General features: G+C 35.5%; 1 protein-coding gene across 3 annotated transcripts in view; it reads right to left on the reverse strand.

Moving 5' to 3' along the window:
- Positions 1 to 250: 250 nt before the first annotated feature.
- Positions 251 to 26,381, reverse strand: part of Cert1 (ceramide transporter 1) — a 107,273-nt gene continuing 81,142 nt past the window's right edge. Inside the window, exons 8-18 of one of the 3 annotated variants that reach the window (XM_050153752.1) lie at positions 24,810 to 24,902; positions 22,353 to 22,439; positions 19,563 to 19,655; positions 18,996 to 19,073; positions 13,630 to 13,725; positions 11,600 to 11,732; positions 10,428 to 10,498; positions 7,146 to 7,274; positions 6,282 to 6,411; positions 5,282 to 5,418; positions 251 to 3,295 (exon numbers count right to left, since the gene is read on the reverse strand). In XM_050153752.1, the coding sequence (XP_050009709.1) occupies positions 5,291 to 5,418; positions 6,282 to 6,411; positions 7,146 to 7,274; positions 10,428 to 10,498; positions 11,600 to 11,732; positions 13,630 to 13,725; positions 18,996 to 19,073; positions 19,563 to 19,655; positions 22,353 to 22,439; positions 24,810 to 24,902 (1,038 nt within the window). In that variant the 3' untranslated portion in view covers positions 251 to 3,295; positions 5,282 to 5,290. The remainder of the gene's footprint in view (positions 3,296 to 5,281; positions 5,419 to 6,281; positions 6,412 to 7,145; positions 7,275 to 10,427; positions 10,499 to 11,599; positions 11,733 to 13,629; positions 13,726 to 18,995; positions 19,074 to 19,562; positions 19,656 to 22,352; positions 22,440 to 24,809; positions 24,903 to 26,381) is intronic. The other 2 variants (XM_050153751.1, XM_050153753.1) reach the window with 2 other exon arrangements.

Raw genomic sequence — 26,381 nt, forward strand, 5'->3', positions numbered from 1 at the left:
AAATTATAACCCATTACATAATATACATAATACATATGACAAAAGACTGGCAGAATACTTACCTTTAGTACATGCCTGTTCTGATTTGTTAACAAAAATTAGATTTTTTCCCTCAAAGTTTTCTTGATCCTTAATGGGATTACAAATTGGACTACCGAATTGGAGTAATTCAAGAAAACTTTCATAACTACCCAGAAATTATCTAAGACAGTACCTTGGGGTTAAGGAAAACAAATCAAGCAAACAAGCATATTTGTCCATAATATTTTAATACTTCTCCACTTTTAAATACTGGTTTTAATTTTGTGATTGTAACATGGAAGATCCATATTTTTTTTTAAAAAAAACATCATCAGAATCATAAAGCTATTATAGTTACACTCTACACACTCCCAAGGTACTTTAAAATGATTATGTCTGAGTCTGTAGATGAACAATGACAACAATCCAAATACACCATCTGTACAGCTGGACTAAATACTGGTAAAGCGTCTGAGCAGACAAACAACTGTTGAGCTTAAAGATAACCAGCACAATTTCACAAGCGAACCAGTTCAGCCCAGTTAAAATTCTCAGTAGCAACTGACACCGATATTGAATAGGTGTATAAATCAGTCATGAAAACAAACGGACGAGAAAGCCATGCTTCCTGTTCTCATTTCTTCCTCACACCTCTTAGATACCCCCTTCTTTCCTCCACTGCTCCTCCTGCAGCAACACCAAATCAAGTTTTCTACCTCAAACCGTCTTCAATCCCCAGGGCAACAGTGCTCTCTCATCCTGTTTACTCACACGCAGGGACAAATCCCCACATCACCAATATTTTTCAGGTGTCTAGAAAAGCAAAAAGTAATCCAGGAGAATTGAGCATAGGGGCTTGTTTTGGGGGGCATGGAATGGGGGCTTAGGTAAAGAGAAATACCCATGTATGAAGAGACATCATAAATATTCAGTATGTAGGAATTAGCTAAATGAAAGTAATTCTTGAGGGTCTAAATATTGTAAAATGGCCAGTGCTCCTCCTAACTTTGACTTTTTGAATACTTTCAGTATTTCTGAACTCATTTCTAAATCTGATTGGGCAGGATTAACTCCAATAAAGTAAGAGTGCAATTACTGAAAGGTAAAATGTATCATTTCTTATCTTTTTTAAAATACAAACATGTTCAGTGTAACATTTTATTTACAGAATAAATTGTAAAAGTATATCACCACATTTAGTGCAAATGCAACAGGTGATGATCAGATCCAGACACTGCTTCAGAAACTTTGCATATCTTTGTAAAATAAAGCTATCCAATTTAGTTATGAAAGAGTTACTGTCTGGTTTGTCATATTATCAGAAATGCAAACAGAGGAACATTTATAGTGGGCGTAGAGAGTTTTTTTTTCTTTTTTCTTTTTTTTTTTTTTTTTTTAAGATTCCCACCTACGGCAAATAAACTTTCCCTCCCAACCCTCCCGGTTCTCCCATCCCAACCCCACAGCTGATTGTAAAATAAAATACACATTTGAGGTATAAACTTTTCTTTTTTTAAACATCACAATATAAAATGTTAACTGGTGATGTAAACTGGTATGATAATCTATCTCACTTGCCTTCCTAGCATTACCACCATATAGGCACTTTTCCACAGAGTCAAATTATGAATAGCATTTCTGTAATAAGGCATATTCCATGCACATCATTTAGAGAAAGGAAAATTAAAAATATAAAAGATTTATGGGACATGAACCGCGTGCATGTAATGTAAGCTCTATGTTTAATATGTACTTTTCTCTCTGTACACAGTAATAAATATCATTCTATCTGATGCAAGTAATTCACTTCCAGGATTGTGCATATTAATTGATCAGACTAATCCCATCATTAAATTATCACACCTTGCATTTATCATTTAGATTCCATTTCCATGTATGGAATATATACAGGTCATGTCATATACATGACATGACTTTCTGCTTTACAAAAAGGGTCTGATTTTTGTGTTTCTAAGGAGAGGAACACGCAAAGCATCTACAAATTGCCTCTGATATACATAAATACATCTGCTTATAAACGCAATGAAGAGTTTGAAGTGGGCAGTCATCTCAACTTCATGAGTACCATTCCTTGCCTCAACTCCATGATTCAAAGTTTTTCACAGGACTACAACTAAGTCAGGTATTTTACATGTTAGCTTCTTATAGCAACTAAAGAAAGCATTTCAGTTTGAATAGTGTGGAATTAATTGTATTGTTCTGCTGAAATTTATAATCAAGAGGCAAATGGGAGCATTGCTTAGATTTTCTATGTATTCCTTGTGATATATCATTTAAAGTGATCCAAGCTAGAAAAACTAACATATTTGTTACAGAATACTAGAAATATTAAATCAAATGTCAAATTCAAACAGTCTGATTTGGTTTAACAAGTAATACCATATATTCTCTTACAAATTTCAGGAAAAATATCAACTCATTTTATCCTGACCATTGTATTATAAAGTACTTATACCCACAAGAGATGTACAGATGTTTCTGACTGGAGGCAGGCAGAACCAATTTAGGAATTACCAAATTGTGTCCATAACAAACTGAAAAAAGTTGGTAGCACATAGTATACAACTAAAATATATAATAAAAATATAAAGATATCTGGGGGAGAAAATAAAGCTTTTCATTCTTTCTCCATCAGAACTAACGTTCTTCATAGGAGTAAGACTATAGAAAAGGCAAAATCACAGGTTATCAACAGTCCTCAGTTATGAAGAGACACACAACATGAATCATTATAGAAATCAGCAGCAATAGATTCTATGATTATACAAAGCAAAAAGTCAAAAACTCTGGACACAGATACAGACTGCAGGCCTGGAGAAGCCCATCTGAATATTTGGTGCACAGAGAGCACATGCCTCAGGTGCATTCAACTTCTGTGCTTTTCTTTTGTGCACAAAACCTGATACAACTGAGGATCTTAGGCTGGACTGTGGGAAATAAAAAATTCTGAAAAAGTTTCCAAAAATTAAAGCATCAATTAATTCCTAGTAGTAATTGAAAGTTATTTTTTTTCTCTCCTAGGAGCAAGCAAATAAAAATATAGCCATATCCATGTGATTTTTACACATATTTATAGTTACACACTGAGCGAGGAGAGCTAGCAGGAGATGGCTAGTGTTAGACACCCAGATTTACTATCGCAATGTTTCCTCTGAGGCCACAGACAAGGCTGTAGATCCTGCGTTCCAACTTAGAGCACTCATTTTTTCAATCTTTCTCCAACATGGAATGTCACACAGCCTTGCTTCAGTCACTGTAGGGGAAAAAATAACACATAAATCCTGTGTAATAGATTAGGAAAGCAAGAAGACTACCGAAATAGATGCCTCCCACACTCCACGTTCATAGCGTACAGAGAATCTCTACAATCATTTATCTTTAAAGCATTTTCATCCTTGTGAATGTAAAACGATCGACCTTGTACATTTGAAAGCAACAGGGGATCTTTTGAGTGTTACAGGGAAAGCATATGGAGAGCAACATGCTGTGAGTAAAGAGGCGATGTATCAGGTTTCTGGAGCATTAGCCTATGAACTAGCATTGTCTTTCTCTCAGCCTTAGGCAGAAATTACAATGCAATACTATTTTCAAGAACGTGATGCTTCTACTTAAGTTATGTGTGTATGGAGTGGTGGCTGTCTTATTCAAGAAATAAACATGCTCAAAGCCCTGGCCCAGTTTTGGTTGATATCAACTCTTGAAAAAACAACCCAATAACTCCCATACTACCAGAACTGAAAGTGTTAGTTTTTCTAAGCATCCAATGCTAGGACCCACTAAAATACCTCCTATAATTATTGTGAAAATAAAGCTACAAAAGGTAAAAAGGATGTTTAATGTATGTTAGGGCTTGACTTTGACTTTATGGGAAAAAAAACCCAAAACACGCTCAAATTGGATTTAAGAAGACAAACATAGGACACTACATCTCAGTGATATCCTCTGTGTGTGTGCAAAAATGACATTACTTCCTATATCAGAGATTTTAAAAAGGTTTTCAACTTATTTCCATTCTACAGATGTATAGTCAAGTCAAAGAAACACTGCTCTGAACCCAGCACTCTAGAGGCAAATGTTATGAATGTCCTAGCTTGTTTATTTTAAATGTTTAAAAATTATTCGTTTTTGGGGCGGGGAAAAAGGCCTAGTCAGTAAGGTACTTATGAGAACCTAAGTCTGGATCAGTGGTACCCAGGTGAAAAGATGGACTGCTGCAGGTACCTGCAATCCCAATGCTGGGAGTGCTGACAGGGAGAACCCTGGGGCTTGCTGGTCAGCCAGCAAGCTCTAGGTTCAAAGGCACTGTGCTTCAAAAAAAAATGTGAAACTGTGCGGTGTAGTGGTATATTCCTTTAGCTCCAGCACTCACTCAGGAGGCAGTGTTGACAGGTACTTGATTACACTGTGGAAAGATGTGCCACTGTGATTGGTTTAATAAAAAGTTAAACAGGCAATAGCTAAACAGGGAGAATAGACAGGACTTGTGGGCAAAGAGAAGAACTGGGGAGGAATCTAGGCACACAGAGGAGATGCCAGAAACGCAGAACAAGTCTGAGGCACAGAATGAAGGAAAAGTAAAAAGCCATGTCATAGTTAGACTATAGATTAAAAAGTGTGGGTTAATTTAAGATAAAAGAGCTAGTTAGAACAAGCCTAAGTTATAGGCCGAGCTTTCATAATTAGTAAGTCTCCGGGTCATTATTTGGGAGCTGGCTGGCAGGTCAACAGAAAGACTTGTTACAGCAAAGACAGATGGATCTCTGAGTTTGAGGCTAGTCTCAGTGAGCTCCAGGATAGCCAGGGCTGCAGAGTGGAACACTTGTCTTGAAAAAATAAATAAATAAAAGTAGAAAGTGACAGAGCAGGATTTTTAACACTGACTTCTGTCATCCGCACTGTGTACTTGACTGAGAATCAGCCCTATATTAGTAGACACACACACACTGATCTTTAGTACAGATGAATATGTATAAGTCTAGAAGAACAGATGCAAAAAGCAACTAGTTTCTGGGAAAGAGAAACACAGGGAGTTGGTACTTCTTACATTCTATAATGTAATTCTGTAATGTCAACATTTCTTTAATAGTAGTAGAAAAATTAGTAAGTATTAAACACTACAACCCTTTACTTGGGAACATAAAACATTTTTAACACGACCTTCTAACAACAAATTGAATTTACTATCTGCAGAGTAAAATTTGCAACCTGCTAGTCAGCAAGGTTAGTAGATCCTCCATACCTGTTCATACTAAAACAGAATTGGTTTTCCTGTAGTTTTTTCTTGGACATAAGAAGTAAAACGTTTTAGAAATTTAGGATATTCTCGTTTTGCCACTGCTCTTAACACCGAGGCTGGTGCCCATCCTCCTGGGTTCACTGGAAACAAAGGGAAGTTAAAACTATTAAGACACAGTTCTCCATCTCCATGTGAAGTACCTATGTACCCCTTCTCTTTCAAGCACCCCCATGCTGAAACAGCTGCTATTTCTGGACTGAAACTATTCATCACCCTGTGCCCTCATCAGGTAGTAAGAAAGGATATATAGCTTTCTAAAATGGCCTTGGTTCTTCCTAAACACAGGGAAACTAACACAGCAACATTTAAAGTTTAAATAAACACAAGTGACAGAAAGGCTTGCACAACAGTGAGTCAAAATGAAGTAATGCCACTGGTAGCTATTAAAGACTGGCAGAGAAGATTTAGAAAACTAAAAGTCTAATTAAGTAATTTTCCCACTCTAGTTTCTATTTTTAATTATAAATACATTCTACCAGGCAACTATATGTAAAATAGCTCTTAAAATTAAAGATATATGAAATAGTGACCTATACACAAAATTTTAAAATTTATGCACCCAGTCATAACTTTAAAAATTCTCATATACTATTTCTGCCGGGTGGTGGTGGTGCACGCTTTTAATCCCAGCACTCGAGAGGCAGAGGCAGGCGGATCTCTGTAAGTTCGAGGCCAGCCTGGTCTACAAGAGCTAGTGACAGGACAGGTTCCAAAGCCAGAGAAACCCTGTCTCGAAACAACAACAATAAAAAAAAAATTCTCATATACTATTTCTAAGGTAGAAATTCAGGCATGTGGACTTTCAGGGTTTTCCACACAGTTCTTGTGGAAACATATTAACATATTAACTTAACCAAAGCTTAATGACCAGGAAATTGGATATATTTATGTAGATGATGGGTCAAGAACCTGTACATTACTAATTAGAACAAACAATACATACCATTAGCTACATACGTAATCTTGCACAGAATGTTGTCTCTGCTTATCTCCTGGTTTCCCTCTGGTGGGCTAACTAAGGTTTGACAAATCATAGCAACATTGATTTTGGCACGGACACATCGATTGTTCAGCTGTCAAAACAGACACACAAACTAGCATCAGTTTGTAGAATATTCATTATTTTACAATCTCTGTTCCCCTATTACTGCATTAGTTTAAACTGTTATGAAGTTTCCAGTAAAACTTCCTTAAAATAACTGATGCATACTTTTATTTTATATGCACAGGGGTGTTACCTGAGCACATTGTATGTACAGTGCCCAGAGAATACAAGAGGATGTCAGGTCCCCTGATACAAGTTACAGATGGTTGTGAGCCATCATGTCAGTTCTGAGTTGAACTGCGGTCCTTTGAAAGAGCACCCCGTGTTTTTAACTTCTGAGTCATCTTTCTAGAATCCATTTGAAATCTTATAATAACCAACTAATATATGTCAATCTGATAGACACCAAGTTTTTCCCTCTTCCAAAGTACTAACTGGTACTTTATCAAGGGAGAAACAACAGGCTTCCAGTAGTTAGTAATGGCTTAAGAGATAAGTTTAGAGTAAGCTACTGGGATTACCCAAGTAGCTACCTAACCAAACTCAGAAGGAAAGCTAAACAGCTCTAGTGGGGATGCTGACAGCCTTGGCACTTATCTTCTGAAAACTAAAGGGCTTTCCAAATGATCTAACAAAAAAAAAAAAATCTAAATCCCATCAAGTATCTATGTGTGGGTGGGAGGGAAGTGTGTTTAAATGTGGCTGCTTTATGAATTTGGCTTTATTTTGTAGAATTATATTCATTTCTATTACTATACTCACAGGAGCGCTGTCATGATCCACAGAAAAATTACAAACTATCCAAGTCTCAGGGTCATTTTCAGTCAAGGCTGGGATCTTTCGAATAGCAGAAAGATACAGCACGTCTCTCTGAGACGCAGGCCACACTCTCTGTGGAAGAATGAAAGGTGTTGTGACAATCTGAATTACTTTTATTCAGGTGTCATGCAGAACACATGAAGTTGGAATTTATTAGACTTTAAGTGGGAAGCATCAGAATCATGACAAGATGCATATTAACAGTCGCCAGCTTTCCAGAGTTTTCAAAGTATTCTTTTTCCTTTGAAAATCACTGTAAATTCACTACACTATTTTTAGTGTACAATTTAGTACATCAAATGTAATTCGTTACAGTCACAATATATGGAACTATAATATACCTGAAATTATACCTGAAATTATCACCACAGACAGAAACTTTGTATCCATGAAGCAACAATGGGACAATCCACTCTCCATAGTTTCTGTCAATGTTCTACTTAGAGAATCAAAGAATTAAAAAGTAAAATTAAAAAACAACTTCTTCATAACACTTCTGAATTAATTTTCAATGATTTACATCAAATATTTCTATTTTAAATTATAAGAAAAACTACTTGCTATGGAAATGACATACAGCTTATTAACTGGAACTTATAGATGATAGAAAAAATAAACTTCTATCCTGTTCAAGTTACTTTTTATGCTGAATATTTGGTATATGCAATTGAACTCTGCCCTTATTATATAATAATGTGCATTCTTAGCTATGAATGCAATAAATGGCCAACAACTCAATTTCAATACATTTGCAAAGTAAAACCTTATTTTTTAAAAGACCTAAAATTTCATTAAGTTTGGCAAATACAGACAAGCAACATATAAAGATTTACTGTTGTTTTATATTTGCTCGACACTTCATTAGAATCAGGTAATCAGGGTTGTGAATGCAGCTCAGCTGGTAAATGCTTGCCCATCATACACTGAGTCCCAGGGTTTAATCCCCAGCACAGAATAAACCATGTGCTTTTTCATGCTTGCACTTGAGAGGATAGGACATATGAACTACACAGAGAGTTTGAGGCCAGTCTGAGACCCTCGCTCATAAAAAACAAGGAACAACAAACATAAAGCAGGACGAGTGAATCAGCTGGGCATAGTATCACACTCATAGTTTCAGTCACTCAAGAAACTGAGGCAGGAAGACTGCTGAATTTAAGGACTGCCTGAGCAACATGACACTCTGTCTCAAAAACAAACACAAACAAAAAGAAAGTAAAGAATATAAAGCTACAAGGACAACAACAAAAATGACTCCAATGTCATGAGACGGGGAATCTTCTTTTATATTTCATCAATGAAGTTAAATTTAATGAAAAAAAAGTTGTAGACTATTATCTGACTTTGCCGAAAAGATAATTCTAAAACCTTATTTTAGGAAGACAATAACTGCATCTTAATTTTTTTATTTAACATAATTCTATATTGAATCTTTGGGAGTTTCGTATTTTGCACCCTAATTCCACACATCTCCCAGTCCCTTCATATCCTCTCTCACCCTCGCAGTGCTCTCTACTCCCAAAAAAACAAACCAAAACCAAGTGAACAAAAACAAAAAGAGTGTATCTTAATTTTTGTTACACAATGTGGCATTTAAAGAACTTTTCTTTTAGTTTTCAGTCTAAATATAACCTATCATACTTTCCATTTAGAATTTACAAGGTGAAATACTTTCAGCACATTGCTTCCCAAGATCAATTCTTTTCTAGCAGTAAATTTCTTCTGCCCTAAGTTATTGGCCATTTATCTTCATTACATATTACAGGACAATTATCTGATACTTTGTTTACAAACTTTATACTTCATATTAGACTCCAGAGCCTGTGTGTTGATACAGAACACCTACTGTTACACACCTGTGGAGCAGGTGAAATGAAGCAAGCTTACAATAGATAAAAGACATCTCACATAAGGACATTGGGTTCAGGAAATTCATGTTAATTTTTCATATTCAACTCAAGAAATATTTTTACAAGACAGAAACTCTCCACTGATTAGGAAAATTAAGTACTCACTGAATTATTATATAATTTTACATGAACAGTATTGCTTTTAGTGGATTTCTCTATAACTTCCTCTTTTACTTTGCATAAAAGTATTTCGGGGCCAGTGGGATGCCTCAGAGAATGTGGTACTTGTTACTGGGCCTAATGGCCTGAGTTTGATCTGTGGGGCCCACATGGTAGCAGAGAGTATCAACACTAGTGGGTTGTCCTCTGACCTCCACACATATGCTGTAGCATGTATACATACATAACACACACACAGTAAAAAAATTATTTGTCATTTCCCCAGAGGGAAACAGCATAACAAATGAACAAACAAACAAAAAAGGCAATAAAACTCAGCAACTTTAGATATATAGAAAAGCAATGGTAGAACTAAAATAAAGGGAACCAATTTAAATAATGTTTCCATGTGCTTTAATGGTATGACAATCTCTCAGCTTTATCTTGTCTCCAGATAATCTAGGTAGATAATTTTCTTCTTTATATAGTTAATGCCATATTCCCTAACCTTCATTATTGTCATAGGGAATTATCACTTGTATATATTTGATATACTATATTAACAGGGTGAGACACTAAACTAAAAGTATCTAAATCAGGCCCAGAAGGTTCTTTCTAGATTTCGGATCTACATAGAGAGAAACTAACTACGGATCTTTATCCAGGGCTGCATCTAGACTAGTCTTCAGATTCTTAACTCCGTATATTTTTGTTCTAAATGTAATGATAACATTTTCAAGCCGGGCGATGGTGACGCACGCCTTTAATACCAGCACTTGGGAGGCAGAGGCAGGAGGATCTCTGGGAGTTCGAGACCAGCCTGGTCTAACAAGAGCTAGTTCCGGAACAGGCACCAAAGCTACAGAGAAACCCTGTCTCAAAAAACAAACAAACAAACAAAAAAATTCAAATACAGACCCTTCCTGAGGTTGTAATAAAGTCTTTGGGTCTCAAGCTGGACTTACTGACACATGGCTTTAATCCCATCACTTGGGAGGCAGAGACAGGCAGAGTTCTGAGAGTTCGAGGCCAGCCTGGTCTACATAGTTGGATAGCCAGGGCTACATGGAAAGACCCTGGCACAAACAAACGAATGAACTTCTTTGGTTTTTTTGTGGGATTTAAATTGAAACTCCTGCTAAATTGTACTGTAGCAAATCTGTATGTTTGAATCTGAATTACTGGTCTCTTTGGGGACAAATGACAAGATCATTACCTTATGTGTTTGATAAATGATGATTGCATTATCAGCTAATGTTTCCACCACATGGAAGTTTTCTATAGTAGCTGAAATGAAAAGAAGCATATTAGCAGCTGAAAAAAGATGTATTTCATTTTCTAGACTGCAGTCAATGCACTCAAGAGGAGTGAATTATAAAGCACATTATGGTAAAATAAACAGCATCTTGAATTACCTCGGCTAAATCAAAATGGAAGGCAGCTAGTACTTGAAAGCAGAGCTATGAGTTTACTTTTGTTCTCCAGAAGGTAGTTGTGAGGCCTGATTACCAGAAGTTTTCTGTAGTAAAGTGTCTTCCATAGCATGACAAGCAGTTCTAATCACTACTGTACTACCGCAGCTCAACAGTCCCTAATGCTAGATTCCTCTATTTCACCTCACTTACTAGGTTAGTGTGCTCTAGTTTGGCACAGGCAGTTATATTTCTGAGGAACAAATGCCAAAATGCCAGTGATAAATACCTTATGATGTTCAGAAATAATTATATTTATGAATCGTAAGTCTAAGAACACATGCATGAAAATCATTCTAAGCTGATTACAGTATGTTTGTCCGGTGATTTGTCACAGAAACAGGACAGTTTAGGAAAGTGTAGATGGATGAGAAATATCCCACAACAATCCTGACTTTTCTACTAACTTGTCCTGTCACTTTTCACAAATCTATTTCATGCGCATGAATTTCACTTTATTTATATGGAATTACCTACCTATCACGAGATACTTTTAGGACACTGGACCCAGTGATATAATATCTTACGTGTTCTAAACAGTGAAAAGATCTACTTAAAAGTATTTTCAGGCATAGTTGTACATTCCTGTAATCATACAATTTGAAAGGCAAACAAAGGTGCTAATAATCCAAGGCTAGCCTGGCTATATAGTGAGACCCCATCTTTAAAGTAAGATATGGGTCTGTGGAGGTAGCTCAGTGGTAATATGAGATGGGCATATGTGAGGGCCTGGGTTTGATCCCACTACCACCACTTGCAAATGAAATTAAAGTACAATTAATCCTGTATACGATTCTCTTAATATTCTTTACATTGAGTTGATAAACTATCAGATACAGACAATCAGGTTTTATTTGACATTAAGTTGAAAATGAAAATAATTATTTGGTATAATATATTAATAATGATAGCTTACTTTCCCAGTCATTGCGAACATCAACATTCCAAAAGTAATTGCAGACCTCATGTCCTGTAACACCTTTAACCGCATGAGTAGCTTTCAAAGGATCTAGAACAATCCCATTTTCTTCGACTTCTCTTCTGTATACCTAAGAAAAAAAATATTTGAAAAAAAAAAAAAAACAAAAAACTCACTTGGGCTATCAGGTACCCTCCTACATAAACCTTGCACTGTCCCTTTAATAAAAAACCGTTTTGCCAAGATAAATTTTTTTAAAAAGTTAGACTCTTGAAAATCTATTTATAGAACATATTCTCCTACAAGAAGCTAAATTTATATGATAAAGATATTTCAAAGTGACAAATCCAAGGTAATTCGTCACTCTCTTTTTTGTTGTTGCTTTTTTTTCTTTTCTTTTTTTTTTGGAGACAGGGTCTCACTATGTAGTCTTGGAACTCAATATGTAGACTAAACTGGCCTAGAACTCAGAGAGATCTGCCTATCTCTGCCTTCTCAATGCTGGGGTTAAAGATATATGCCACCATGCCCAGTACTAAAATAAATTTCAACCATGAAAAATTCATATATATGATGAGTGACTAATTGCTGCAGATTAAAAAAAATAATATAAATTAGCATTATGAATCAAACATTCTCAAAGGCTATTTGACATAGCCAACAATCAAGCATACTGACTTAACCTACACTGATTTGTTCAATGCTACATCCCCAGCCTCTGGAACAGTATTAGAAACAGACTAGGTATTCAATTTATTGAACAAAACACTGAAAGCAGAAATGGCAAAATGGATAAAAACACAGCTTCATGGTTTTAAAACACTGAGGCTGTGTATGCTAAGTGATAAGTATGATCCATTATTTATTTAACAATTACAGTTTGCTACTTTAGAGAAATCTCTGCTAAGTTCTTCCCAGAAATAAAGAAATGTGGTGAGAACAAGCTGCCATGGTATGGAGTGCTCACACCGGACAGTCTCTTTTGCGCCGTCTCTTCTTGAACATGTTTATGTACATTATCAGGACTCGAAATTTCATCATTGCTCAAACTGCAAATTGGACTTTAATTTCTACATTTAAATTTAATTTCTACATTCAAAGCTTACAAAACTATTAAACATATTCCTGATCCTCTCTAAAACATATCAGCCTGTCTTTTCTACCTTTGCTTATATATTCTACTGAATGTCTTGATCATATTGTGTTTGATGCTCCTGAGTGGTCTTTCAGGTCTCTTGTTTACTTCTTTCATATCTGTTTAACCTCTCTAAAATGATATGCTACATAAAGTGGAAAACCTATTGCTACAGAAAATTACCTTTCTCACTGATAGCTTACTTTATGATTCTCATAATTTAACCCCAATTTCGCTCTCTCTAATGCTGTGGGTTAGAGGAATGTCTTTTGTTTACACCTTATTAGAGGTAGAAGAACTTCACTTAGGTTACTAAACTCTCATGGTTTCTTTTTATTTCTTCAGTCTGCATCTCCAAAGAACAGTGATTTATCTGAACAGTGAGTGTGCGGTGGAGACAGTATGGACCAAAGAGTAGAGTAACAAAGTAATATCTGGGAACAATATTTATCACATTTAAACCCAAGACTGAAAGAATTATTTAGGGGCTGGAGAGATGGCACTGGCTGCTTTTCCAGAAGACCTGGGTCCAATTCCTAGCACCCAACGACAGCTCACAACTGTCTGGAACTCTAGTTCCAGGTCATCAACATCCTCACACATACATACATGGAGGTAAAAAAGCTTTTTTCTTTACATAGAAATATCTAAATAGGAAGCCCTCAGCTAATTGAGGGCTGTTTTAAATTAAAAAAAAAAACCTTTCAAATTTTACTTTCTCTGTTGTCTATGCAAAGCAGATATTATGCTCATAGATTTATAGTATGATCACAAATCAATTAATAGAAATAAAGCCATAGTACTTTGATGTAATACCTTGTTTTAACGTATTACTAATTACCAATATCAGCAGTCTTCACTTTGCAACCCAAATAATTTGTGTGGGAATTACCTTCATTTCTCCTTCTTCTACAACCAGTTGCCAATTCGCATCACCACCCACATCCTGTAATGAGTAAGTCATGTGGTTCTGTACCATCTCTTCAACCTTGAAAAGAAAAATAAAGTCATGAGAATTCACATGTAAGATGTAAGTCACTATCTTTAAAACAGAACGGTATTGCTTACTTCAGGCCAGAAATAGCAGGCTTACAAAGCTGAAGTTAGTAGGTTGTACATGGAGACAAAGAGTTTAGTCACATTCCACACATCCAGGCTAATGGAATAGGCAGGGAAAACGAAATGCAGGAAGAGGTCAAGTGACATGAACTTGGGCTATGCGTTCTTTATAGAGATGATGTCCTGAAGCACAGCACAGGTCATGGAACACTGAGGAAAACATACAACACACACACACACACACACACATACACACCCCCACCCCATCCAATCTCAGTGTCCTTATATTTAAGAATCTGTAGCAATTTTTAGAAAACTTGTTATGTGTTAAATAGGAAATGTTTATTGCCCCAGTTAAACTCTCTTGAACATAAATAAATATAAAATAAGCCTTTTCTTTTATTCTAAATCTTTGCTCTGAATTCTTTTAAAAATAGTATTAATAATATTCATTTATGCTAGCATTTAAACATAACCACTTTTAAATTTATTATTTCAAAATGTCTAACCCTTTGCCACTGAGGACTGAACCCTGGGGACTTGAACATCTGTTTGTCTAGTCCTACAAAATTTTATTATTGGTATATAACTAAGGTAAGCAAAGAAAACAGAATAAACAGTTCATATTCTCAGAATCCTAATCCACTTACTTAAGATAATTTTATGAAAATGTTCTTTACAAAGTCACACAGTTTGAGATGCTTTAAACAAAGTAGAATGTTAGATGATAATGCCAACACAATCATCTAGTAATAAATACATAAAGGAAATCAGAGAGTCAGAGAATATTTAACACACTCATATTTAAAAATTTGATGAGTTTAACTTCTTATTTCCTATAAAGTCTATTGGGCTTGCATGGCATACTGATCAGGAAGCTGGTTTATACATCTTGAAATAAAGTTTTGAGACATAAATTCTTAAAATACCAACAATAGTTGGCATTAATTTAGTATAGAAAATTAATTTTTATTAATTTTATAATTTAATAATTATTATTTTTCTATACTAATGGATGTCATCAATATGTTATAGAGGTGTGTATTTCTGTTACAGCAAGCTTTTTGGATCTTAGAATACATTTTTAGTTACTGAAAATGGGTGATATTTTAAGCATTTTCTGATTTAGCAATGACCCAAAAAGTTTGTGATAAAAATAATAATATGTACTCCAAAATCTATTTTCATACCAAATACAGCATTCATAATTCTTAAGACAATGTGAGTGATCACAGATTTTAGAGTTGAGGAGCTTATTAATTTACCTAATAACACATTCTGTAATTTTGTCCTTTTAGTTGTGACTCTTAGTGTTAAATAACTGAGTCATTTCTTTAACCCTATATTCTGAAATTGGAAAAAGCTTTAATTAGAAAGAAACAAAACAAAACAAACAAACAAACAAACAAACAAAAAAGCAACTCTGGGTGCTGAAAGCTGTGTGCCTCTCCCTCTGAAATCTGCTTTGTGTGAGTCAGCGAGTCTAATGCTGAATCCCAAGTCACAAATACATAAAAGTATGTGAGTCCCACAAGTCTAGGGAGCTGTCTCCTAGTATGGGAAAGAAACCTAACCCAGTAGTGTTGCCTTGATTCACCTGCCTGTCACACTAGAGGAACCTCTCACCATTTGAGCTTCTTAAATCTTAGAAAAGTTTAGATTTGAAAAATATGACTTTGGGCAAGAAATTGGGAGTTGTTAGAGATGAGAAAACCCTACTGCACAAGGCTAGCATGGGGAGGAGGGATATGAAACACATTTTACTTAGTAAAGATGGAATTCGGTTTAAAATGTCAGTGTCATCCATAGCTCTTTTTGTCATAACATATGCAAGTAGTTTTACTTTTCTATAGATTATTTCTGAAGTAAGTATTTAAAATATTTGCAAATATTTTTGATTTGCATTTTTCTAGAAAGAAAAGCCTATTTACCAAATACAATCTGACAGGAAGGAGAGAGCACCTTTTTCACAACATACAGAAATCAAGCTGAATAGTATCTTTCTAGGCAGATTTTAAAAACGATATTGCTATTAAAATTTCAAAAGATTGTCCATAAATTAAAGTTAACTGTTGTCTACAGACAGTTTAGTCTTGTTTTATTTTGCCAGGCAGTAGTGGTACACACCTTTAGTCCCAGCACTTGGGAGGCAGTAGAGGAAGGCTAATCTCTGAATTTGAGGCCAACCTGGTCTACAGAGGAAATTCCAGGACAGCGCGGGCTACACACACACACACACACACACACACACACACACACACACACACACACCCCAACCTCAACCAAAATGTCTTGTTTTATTTTGGCTATTGTGGGCTTGAAAAATCCAACAAAGAAACAAGGTAGATCTAGTATTGTGCTCCTAGGGTCTCCAACTGGAGTACTATAGTTTTACAGTTCTTATCCCAGAATGTTCTGTTCACTGTATCTTTCCTGAGATAATAACATTAGAGTTAAGGTAAGTGTTACTGGTCAAATCTCATTAAAATACATTCTATACTCACAGCAATGAAATATAAAGAAGCTAATATCACTACAGAAGCAGTGACACTTCAGGTCTAACTTTGTAATCTATCCAGTTTATCATACATATATTTATTATCAAAAGAATATGGCGAGCTAGGGACAATTAAGACTGATAGCAAGTCAAAGCCATTTTATCAGGATCAAACTTTGATATTCCAGGATATTGTTACTAGTAATAAATACTATCATAACCCAACAAATAGTTATTTTATTGGATTAAAACATTTATTTATGTTTTCTGTATTAACTTTGGGAGTCCGTTTCTCCTCTCACTGTGTGGTCACTAGGCTCACTGGCTTTCACCATCTCACTGGCTCCAAAGCATTAATTAGGTAAGTATAACTTCGGGAGTCATGTCCTTGAATCTTTCTACCTAGAGTGGGAAATGAATCTACCCACATAGCATCTTACCAATGAACTAGAGAAAAGTACATATAGAATACAAGTAAAATACAAAGGGTATTACTCCAATTACAATATTTTTCTTTCCATCTCACATCCAAATCAATCAATATAAGGTGCATTAGGATACTACTAAATTTGGGGTTTTCTGAAACTGTTAGAACAGAAATTCAAAGAAAAAATTGTCCTTTGATGGTACAAATGAAAATCTAGAAGGGCTCAAACATGGTTCTGATCTTTTTCCTACTCATGTAAGAAAACAATTATGTTTGCTGTTGTACAGTCACAGAGTCATAGAGAACTTGTTCAATAGAATATTAATAAAGTAACAGAGCACTGCTACCCAAAGAAAATGACCAATGATTGAATAATTGATTCACTGAAGAAATACAAATGGCTAGAAGTAAAAAAATAGTATATATAGTAAGACTGGCAAAATGAGCTGAAGTACTTAGTGCCAGTATAGATAAACTGGCCCAAGTCTCCTGGTTAAAAATTTTTTAATAAGAATAAATATAACTTAAGATACTTGCATGGCCTTTGCTCCAACAATTTCACTTCTAGGAATACACAAGCAAACATATGCATAAGTATTAAAAGACTTATATAAGGAAACTAATTCAACAATGCTCACTACAATAACTATAATGAAAACACACACACTCTCTTTCGCTCTCTGTATGTGTATGTAGACCTATATTTATTAGTAGGGAGTGAAGTTATTGAGTATACCTTTAAATATAAAACTATATGGAATATTCTATAGGAATTATCTACTTTGGTAGCAAAAAGATAATTATTAAAGTGTATATTTATTAACATATACCTGCTTGTGTGTGTGTATGTGTGTTTACATATGTATATGTTTGTGGAATTCAGAGGACAGCATTGCTAAATCTTTTTGTCCTCTATTGCAGTTAAAAATAAAGACTTAACTTGTATATGTAACATAACTGAGACCTGTTTTAAGCTATAACTTTATTTTTTTTTATTTTTTTATTTTTTGGTTTTTCGAGACAGGGTTTCTCTGTAGCTTTGGTGCCTATCCCGGAACTAGCTCTTTTAGACAGGCTGGCCTCGAACTCCCAGAGATCCGCCTGCCTCTGCCTCCCGAGTGCTGAGATTAAAGGCGTGCGCCACCACTGCCCGGCTAAGCTATAACTTTAGAAAGTGTTACTGAAATCAGAGAGGGAAAGACATACAGTAAGTCTGATTAGCTCAATTCATTCATATTAACTATGATGTCAGTAAAAGGTCAGGCACTTAACACTTACTATGTCCCTATATTTGAGTTAAATCACAGAAGCTATGCACAGAGACGCCACACAGCTTACCCAAATAACACAGTCAAGATGTGCACCCAGTCACTGTGATTAGACAGCTTAGATTGGTAACATAATATAACCCAAAAATGCAATCGCCCCCCAAAAAATACAGAACCGAATGGCAAAGATTTGAAAATTAAAAAAACCTGAATAGTTTCTAGGCACTGGGGATGAAGCTGAGTGGTACAGAGAATGCCTAGCATGTTAAGGCTAAGGGATTAATCCCCAGCACTGTGAAAAAGGAAATAAAAGGTGTTTAAAAATGTTTATACTACAACAATATTTCCTGTCTGGCAAACTAATCTTTTTTTGAAGACAGAAACTGCACATTCAGTTGACTGTCTTAAATTACCAATCCCTTAGTGAAGAGAAATAAACTTAGAATCAGCCTTTATAGAGTTAGCATATAAACAGGGATATTAACCTACAGTATCCACAGGTAACTTGAAGAAAATATAGCCTATTCAATGAATTTAGTATCATAACAGTAATGAGATGACCTTTAGCTAAAGTATCTTCTTTTGCTGAACATCACTGTGGCATTTAAAATTAGAACAAAAGTGAGACTGTTAAAATTCACTTTTATGATATAGCATATCCTATAATCCATGTCCATGAAGGTTGTTGAACCTGGAAAAATACAGCCATTAAATGATGAATAAAAAAACAGGCTAATTCTATATATTTTAATTCAGTTGAAAAAATTCTCTGAGTACTACCTTCCTTAAGATAGAATCCCAGCTACTCACAGTAGAGGACACAAAGAAAGGGCCCATGCAAAGCTGGCAAAGGAGAATTATTTAGACGATAAGAAAAGCCTTGTTTGTGACTATTTAAAATTCAAAACCAAAACAATTGGCCCGATCAATAGAGCGCTAAGAACTGGGCAAGCAGGCGGAGATACAGCAAAAAGGACTCAATTCCACTCTATATATGCATACAGTACCTGGGAGCTGAATCTGTGAACATCGTCAGAGGCACTGACTAGATCAATGGAAGACATGGAGGAAGAGCGACTATAGGGCTACCAGAGACAGACAAAGAAAAAAAACCAAGTAATCAGAACAAAGGCACAACAGAGCATTCAGTACCAACTTGCAAACACAAGATAAAGAAAGAGAAAACAAAGCACTATATATGAACAGGCACAGCAGCAAGTGCTGACTTCACGCACCTATTATATATTCGGCTACAAACTCATTCCAGAAAAATGAAATATGTCCAAAAATACAAAGTACTTAACCTCAAGGAAGAAATTTTACTGCTACGCTGTACTATTTCCCATTCTCTGTTCCCTATCCTCACCCCTCCATTTCACCTTAAAGAAAAAGCAAAGAATGTATGTTCAGAACATGATTTATAAGTTGTTTTGGAGAATGTATAGGGAATATAGCAATACAAAAATACCCCTTACTATCTAATTAATGAAGAGACGAGAAAACTTCTATTATAGGATAGTAGCATGATCAGTGAGGAATACAGGCATTCTTTCAGTGAACTGCCATTCACTTACCTTTTGTACAAATCTATGAGTCCCAACAGAAGAAAAGGCATCTCCAGACGGCAAAGACGTAGGCCAGTGTAACCTGGCCTTCTCACTCTGTGACTAAGAAAAACATATGTTAACATGACATGCTTCTGAGGTATATTTTGCAGCCTACAAATGGCTTCTATAATCTGAAACTAACATTTTATTGGTAAACACGTTAGCAATAATTAATGAATGAGGAAGCTACCCTACAGACACAGTTTTGCTCAATCCTGACACTTGCTTCAGACATCCCACATGGGTCTCTTCCTATTCCACAGATACTACATTAGATCACAGAAAAGCTCTTTTATATTGCTCCCAGCCAAAATTCTCTCACCCACTACTTGTACACTATGAAGTCTAATGAGTCAAGGTTAGTATTACTGCCAGGTTTACTTTTTTATTGTTTTTGGTTTTCTGAGACAGGGTTTCTCTGTAGCTTTGGAGTCTGTCCTGGAACTAGCTCTTATCGACCAGGCTGGTCTTGAACTCATAGAGATCCATCTGCCTCTGCCTCCCAAGTTCTGGGATTAAAGGAGTGTAATACCAGTGCCTGGCTACTGCCAAGTTTCTTTTATCTAAGGTCTGGTCAAATCATTTCGATTATTCTACTGCATCCAGGACCAGCAGGTATTGCCCACAGATTGTCATCAGAACCAATATTGTTTGCTTCCCTCTGGGTTCTTTTTTTTTTTTTTAATTAGATTTTTAAAAAATACCAATCCAAGTTCCCACTCTCTCCTCGCCTTCTATTCCCTACACACAACCTCCACCCCTCCCCCTTCCAATCTTCAGAGAGGTTAAGGCACACTGCTTTGTGGAAAGTAAAAGGCCCTCCCTACTATATCTAGGCTGAGTGAGGTATACATTCAAAGAGAATAAGTTCCCAAAAAGCCAGTACATGCAGTAGGGATAAATCCTGGTGCCAGGGTCAGTGGCCCCGCAGTCTGCCCCAGCCAAGCAACTGTCAACCACATTTAGAGGGACTAGTTTAACCCTTCTGGGTTCTTTTTTTTTTTTTTTTAAAATATTTATTTATTTATTTATTTATTATGTATACAATATTCTGTCTGTGTGTATGTCTGCAGGCCAGAAGAGGGCACCAGACCCCATTACAGATGGTTGTGAGCCACCATGTGGTTGCTGGGAATTGAACTCAGGACCTTTGGAAGAGCAGACAATGCTCTTAACCTCTGAGCCATCTCTCCAGCCCCCTTCTGGGTTCTTAAAATCATTTCATGTATGTTTTTTTTTTTTTAATCTCCTTTCAATGAAGGCAGTCTGCTTCATCTCACTATCTAACTCCTATATACCTGATACTTGCCTTCCTACCTCTTCTTCAGTTTATCTGATTTCTTTTCACACATTCAAATAAATACTTACTAAAAGTAATGTGTTGGTGTGTTTGCACTCATCTCTTAACTACAGAGAAGACAGATGGTAATTTGTATTCAGTGCTGTCTTGTTGACCAATTCATTTCATGTAACTTCTACTTTGTTTGCAAATAATTTAAACTACAAAATGTGTAATGAGGGTGTCATTTGGAGAGAATCTTTGTAGTGGCTATTCTTGAACTGCTAGAAATCGCACACTGAGAACAGAGAGGTAAATGATTTAAACTTGTAGACTGATCTTATGGACCACCGATGCTCACTACTTTATAGTATTTTCACGTCATTTCTATCTTTGCCACATTGACAGAGATACAAAATGAAGAAGACTGGTTATAATGAGTTCACTATTATTCCCAAATACACATTCTAAAAACAAACAAACAACAACAAAATGATGCTTCTTCAGGTTGTACTTTAGACTTCTAAGAACAACCTTAGGCTTCCAAAATCATACATTAATTGGGAATTGGAATTTTAACTGAATGCAGTGTAGCATCTTTTGAGTAAAAAAAGAAAGAAGCCTTACAGATTACTATGGAGTGAACTTTTAAAACACTGACTTAAGAATATAAAGAAAATAAATATGAGAAGCAGATAGGTTATTTACCATGAAGGAGTTACTCCTGGCTACTTAGCCTAGCGAAATGATATAATGGATAGATTTGTGGTATAAAAATAATACAGAAATGATACTCCACATCTAGGTTAGTTACACTTGCCTCAGGAGGCACTTTCAACTATAAATAGGAAAGCTTGAAGGCAGCAAATCAAAGAGAAATAAGTAAGTAAAATTCACTCTTTCTACCATCTGGTGGTAAAATATAGTAAAATGAATTGTAATAGAATTGACGCCAGGAATCAAAATAATCTTGAAAACAGAATTTAAATATTTAAAAAAATTCTTTCAGTCAATTCCCATAAAAGGAGCTGGGTATAAATGCTGTGACTTTAGTGAGGACTGCAAAGCAAAGTAAAAGTGAGGAAGAACTGAAGGTGAAGGCTGAAGGCAATAAATGAGCTAATAAAAGCTGGGTGGTACTAATGCTAAAAACAAAATCTCTAAAACCTGTGAATACAGATGGTACCTGAGAAGACTTTTAGAGAGGCCCTTCTGATATCAGAATGGTTAAGGCTGAATTCTTTAAGAGTAACAGAAGAATAGGCAGAACATTTTCATTTAAGTTCACATTAACTATGTACACTTCTTTTGAAGAATTACTGGCTTTTTTGTTTGGAAATTAAAATATAAAAGAACCGATTCACAAAGATTCTTTAATACTTATGATAGCTAATATTTTGGTTACATTCAGTTTTCCAATTCTATAAATACACATCAAGGAACACCTGTGATGTTAAAAGGAATGTGAGTAGATATACCTGTTCCTCTATTTTATCTTGTCTGTCAAGAGCAGCTTCAACAGCATCAAAGAACTCCTCCTCATTAATCAGACTGTTTGGACCCTCCTAGATAACAGACAGGAAACAAACAGCAACTATTTCATTTATTTAAAGAAACAGAAACATTGACAACTTTGATATTACCTCTGAGAGGATAAAGTTCAAAATACATTTATTGAACAAAAAACTTTTTATTTTTTTTATTTTTTGAGACAGGGTTTCTCCGTAGCTTTTTTGGTTCCTTTCCTGGAACTAGCTGTTGTAGACCAGTATTCTTCCTAGTTAGTTAATACTAGCTAATACTAGTATAGTATTAACCACAGTGGTAACACATACTCTAAAAATCATAAGTAATACAATTAAATACCTCATCCACCATATTTTTTGATTTGTGAAACAGGGTCTTACTTTGTACTCTACATTGTCCTAAACTTACTCTGATGCCTTCACTGCATCACACTTGGCAGCAATCCTCCTTTCTCAGCTTCCTAAGAACTGGAATTACAGATTTAAGCCATTATATCAGGTTCATCTGCTGTAAACTGGCTAATACTGTTTCAAGGTTTAAGGTCTATAACAGGGATTACTGAACTACCAGAATCCAGTCTGCTGTCTACTTTTCTATGGTCCTGTGAGCTTAAGAATTTCAATATTATAAGGGTAACAAAACAAAACAAAAAACAAAACAAAAAAACATTTTATAGCAACCAAATTACTTGAAATTAAACTTTTATTGCCTATAAAGTTATATTTGGCCATACTCATGATCATAATTAAATAAATTATAAACAAGATAGTTAAAATTGTAGAAACAGGGCTGGGAAAATAACTAATGTGTAAAGCATGCATGGGAACTTGGGTTCAGATCCTCAGCACCCATGTAGAAGCTGGGATCAAAGGCACATGCCTGCAACCCCAGCATCACAGGATAGAGACAGGTAGATCCCGGGTCTTGCTGGCGAGCCAGCTTGGCCAAAATAGTGAGCTCTGGGTTCAAAATAAGGTAGAGACTGACAGAGGACATCTGATAGCAACCATGTTACCACACCTGCACACACATTAACAGACAAGAAAAAATAGCTTAAAACTTCAAAAGGAATGAAGTATAAAGATAGACAATAGTTTACTTTGGAATTTTATACTTTCTTATTTTTGTTTGCTTTTATAATGCAGAGACTTGAACATGGGATCTTTATGCTTGTTGACAGCTCTACCAATGAATTATATTCCTTTGCTGAGAACTGTTCAGTTTAGAATTAAAATTCACAGGGATTTTAAAAAATTGGACTAAACTTAGACATTTTAAAAAAGAATTATGTGAGACAGAGTCTCACGCAGCCCAGCTTGGCCTTAGACTTCTGATCATCATGCTATTAACTCTCAGTACTCGGATTTCATGTCACCAAGCTGGTTCATTATTTGCCACTAAGAAAAAAAAAAGGAAGGTGTACTTTAAACAAGATGGAATAAAAATAGTCAGCAGATGGGTTCACTGTTTAGAGCACTTGCTATTCTTACAAAGGACCCAGGTTCAGTCCCCAGCATCCACATTGTGGCTTATAACCAAATGAAACTCCAGTTTCAGGGAATCTGATGTCCTCTTAAGAACTCAGGGGCACCGGGCATGTGTGCGGAGAACATGCATAAATACAATCAAAATGGTTCTGCACATAAAAAATACAATGAAACAAATCTTTAAATAATAAAAAAAGACTTCAACAAATGATATTGGAATGTAGATTCCCATGTCCTATCATAATTAAAATAAATCAGCTGTATTGGGTATGGTGGTACATAGCTTAATCCTAGAGGCAGAGGCAGGGGACAAACCAGCCTGGGCTATAACAGGCACTGTCTCAAAACAATATAAAAAAAATCCAGGATGTATTAAATATATTTATTTATTTATTTATTGGTTTTTCAAGACAGGGTTTCTCTGTGGCTTTGGAGCCTGTCCTGGAACTAGCTCTGTAGACCAGGCTGGTCTCGAATTCACAGAGATCCGCCTGCCTCTGCCTCCCAAGTGCTGGGATTAAAGGCATGCGCCACCATCGCCCGGCCTTGTATTAAATATATTTAGAAGAAACCATTAAGTATAAATAATTATTTGCTAAGACTAGCAGAAGGAAGATTCATTATAAGGAAGCTTAAAATTTCATATGATAAATCAATAATCCATAAGGATTTTTAGACAGACTCTTACTCTAGTTTTGTAGCTCATGGTGACAAAAGCCATGATGTCTGACTCAACAAGATATGTCTAAAGCTTTGGAGATGGCAAAAAAAATCTTTTTTTATAAAAAGCTTGGCATTTATATATATCATTAAGTTAATCCTGAGAAAAAATTACATATATAGAACACCTAAAGGTTATAAAAGTACTAAAGGTCACTTTTGTGATAGATGTGCCCCCCCCCCCCCAATCTAAGTCCGTACTTCATAATCTGGTCCTCCAAAACGGGGTTTTTTCTTAAGTTCTGCCATCGCGTTCTTGTATGCTTCTTCTAATCGTCTCCTCTTCTCCGAATCCTAAGTAGGTAGGAGAGGGAGAGAAAGTAACTGATTTAGTGAGCATTTTAAATATCATAAAAAGACTTGGCGGTGACTTTCTGTGTAATTGACCAAAAAATAACTACTTCTGTGAAAAATACAAATGTTTCTCTGCCTAGGAACACTTTCTGGTAGGATACACACTGCATGGAGGCTACTATCTGAATCAATGTTAATATCACCTCTATGCACATTAAGTACTGAGTGGTTAAGAAATGTTAAAGTGTTCAAACTTAAAACAAGATAAATAAGCACCAGAGAAATGGAGGCTGCAAATTCCTGTACTCCTCCCCACCACAACACCATTATTTATTGTTGTGAGGGGGAAAAAAACAAGTATTGAATGTCAGAAATAAAAGAATTCAATTTTCAATAGACAATAGCAGTCAACACTAAATTTTAAAAATGATTTCTTATTCTTATTGCTGGTTAAAACTGTACTTTAGGACTGAAAAAGACTGATGACTTATTTTAACTCTTCCATTTTATAGATAGAGCCAACAGTGTTAAAGATTCAAGTTAAAAACTTCAAGGCTGGCCCAAACAGAACCTTCCTGCCACAACATGGGTCAGTGGATCAAATCTGATGTAATACTGAAGCCTAGTCAAGACATACCCTTCACTGTATCACTTCAAGTATTTTCAAGTTTAGACAGTTGGGCTAATTTAATGGGTAAATTAAACACACACACGTGCGTGCACAAACACACACAAATCTAGTTACAAGTATCATATCCAAATTGAAGCTAGTATGCCTTATCGTCAATAAACACAATTTTTTTCTTAGTAATATTAACTAAATTATTTAACCTTGAAATTTTAGTCTTCCTGAGTACGACTGGCTAGAAATTAAGTACATTTCTAAAGAAGGAATTGTTATTATAGATAACCATAAAATGATCACGTATAAATAATATTTTGGTTAAAGAATACTTGAATGAACATTTTAAGTTTAAAAAATATAAAATAATTTTATTATATAGCTGTTATTATCATCACGTATCTAATGTGCACTATAGAGTATAAGTTTCTTTAGGGAGTGTTTCCTGTTTATTATTTCTCTATTCCTAGCTTACAGAAGACATGAAAACAATTTCGAATGAAACACCATCAATGAAATCACATTGATATTGTGCCTTTTTTCTTGATTTTATGAATTATATAAATGATATTTAGTGATAAACAACTTCCTTGAATTAACTGACTTCATTACTTTTATTGTGCCTAATTTATAAATTAAACTTTATCATAGGCATGAGTCTGTAGGAAAAGATAGTGCATAAAGAGTTTGATACTATTTGTGATTTTACATCCACTGGGAGTTTTGGAACATGTGTATCAGGTAAAGGTTTGCACACTGCTAGTTACTACGGCTCCCTCTCCCTGGTGCTTGAGAACTCTGAACAGCTCTCTTCTTTTCTAAAGCCAAGACTGTTTTAAATACACAGTGCTGTTTCT

The sequence above is a fragment of the Alexandromys fortis genome, unplaced genomic scaffold (genome assembly GCF_014885135.2).
Source record: "Alexandromys fortis isolate MF-2015 unplaced genomic scaffold, M_Fortis_MF-2015_v1.1 scaffold_79, whole genome shotgun sequence".
Taxonomy (NCBI): domain Eukaryota; kingdom Metazoa; phylum Chordata; class Mammalia; order Rodentia; family Cricetidae; genus Alexandromys; species Alexandromys fortis.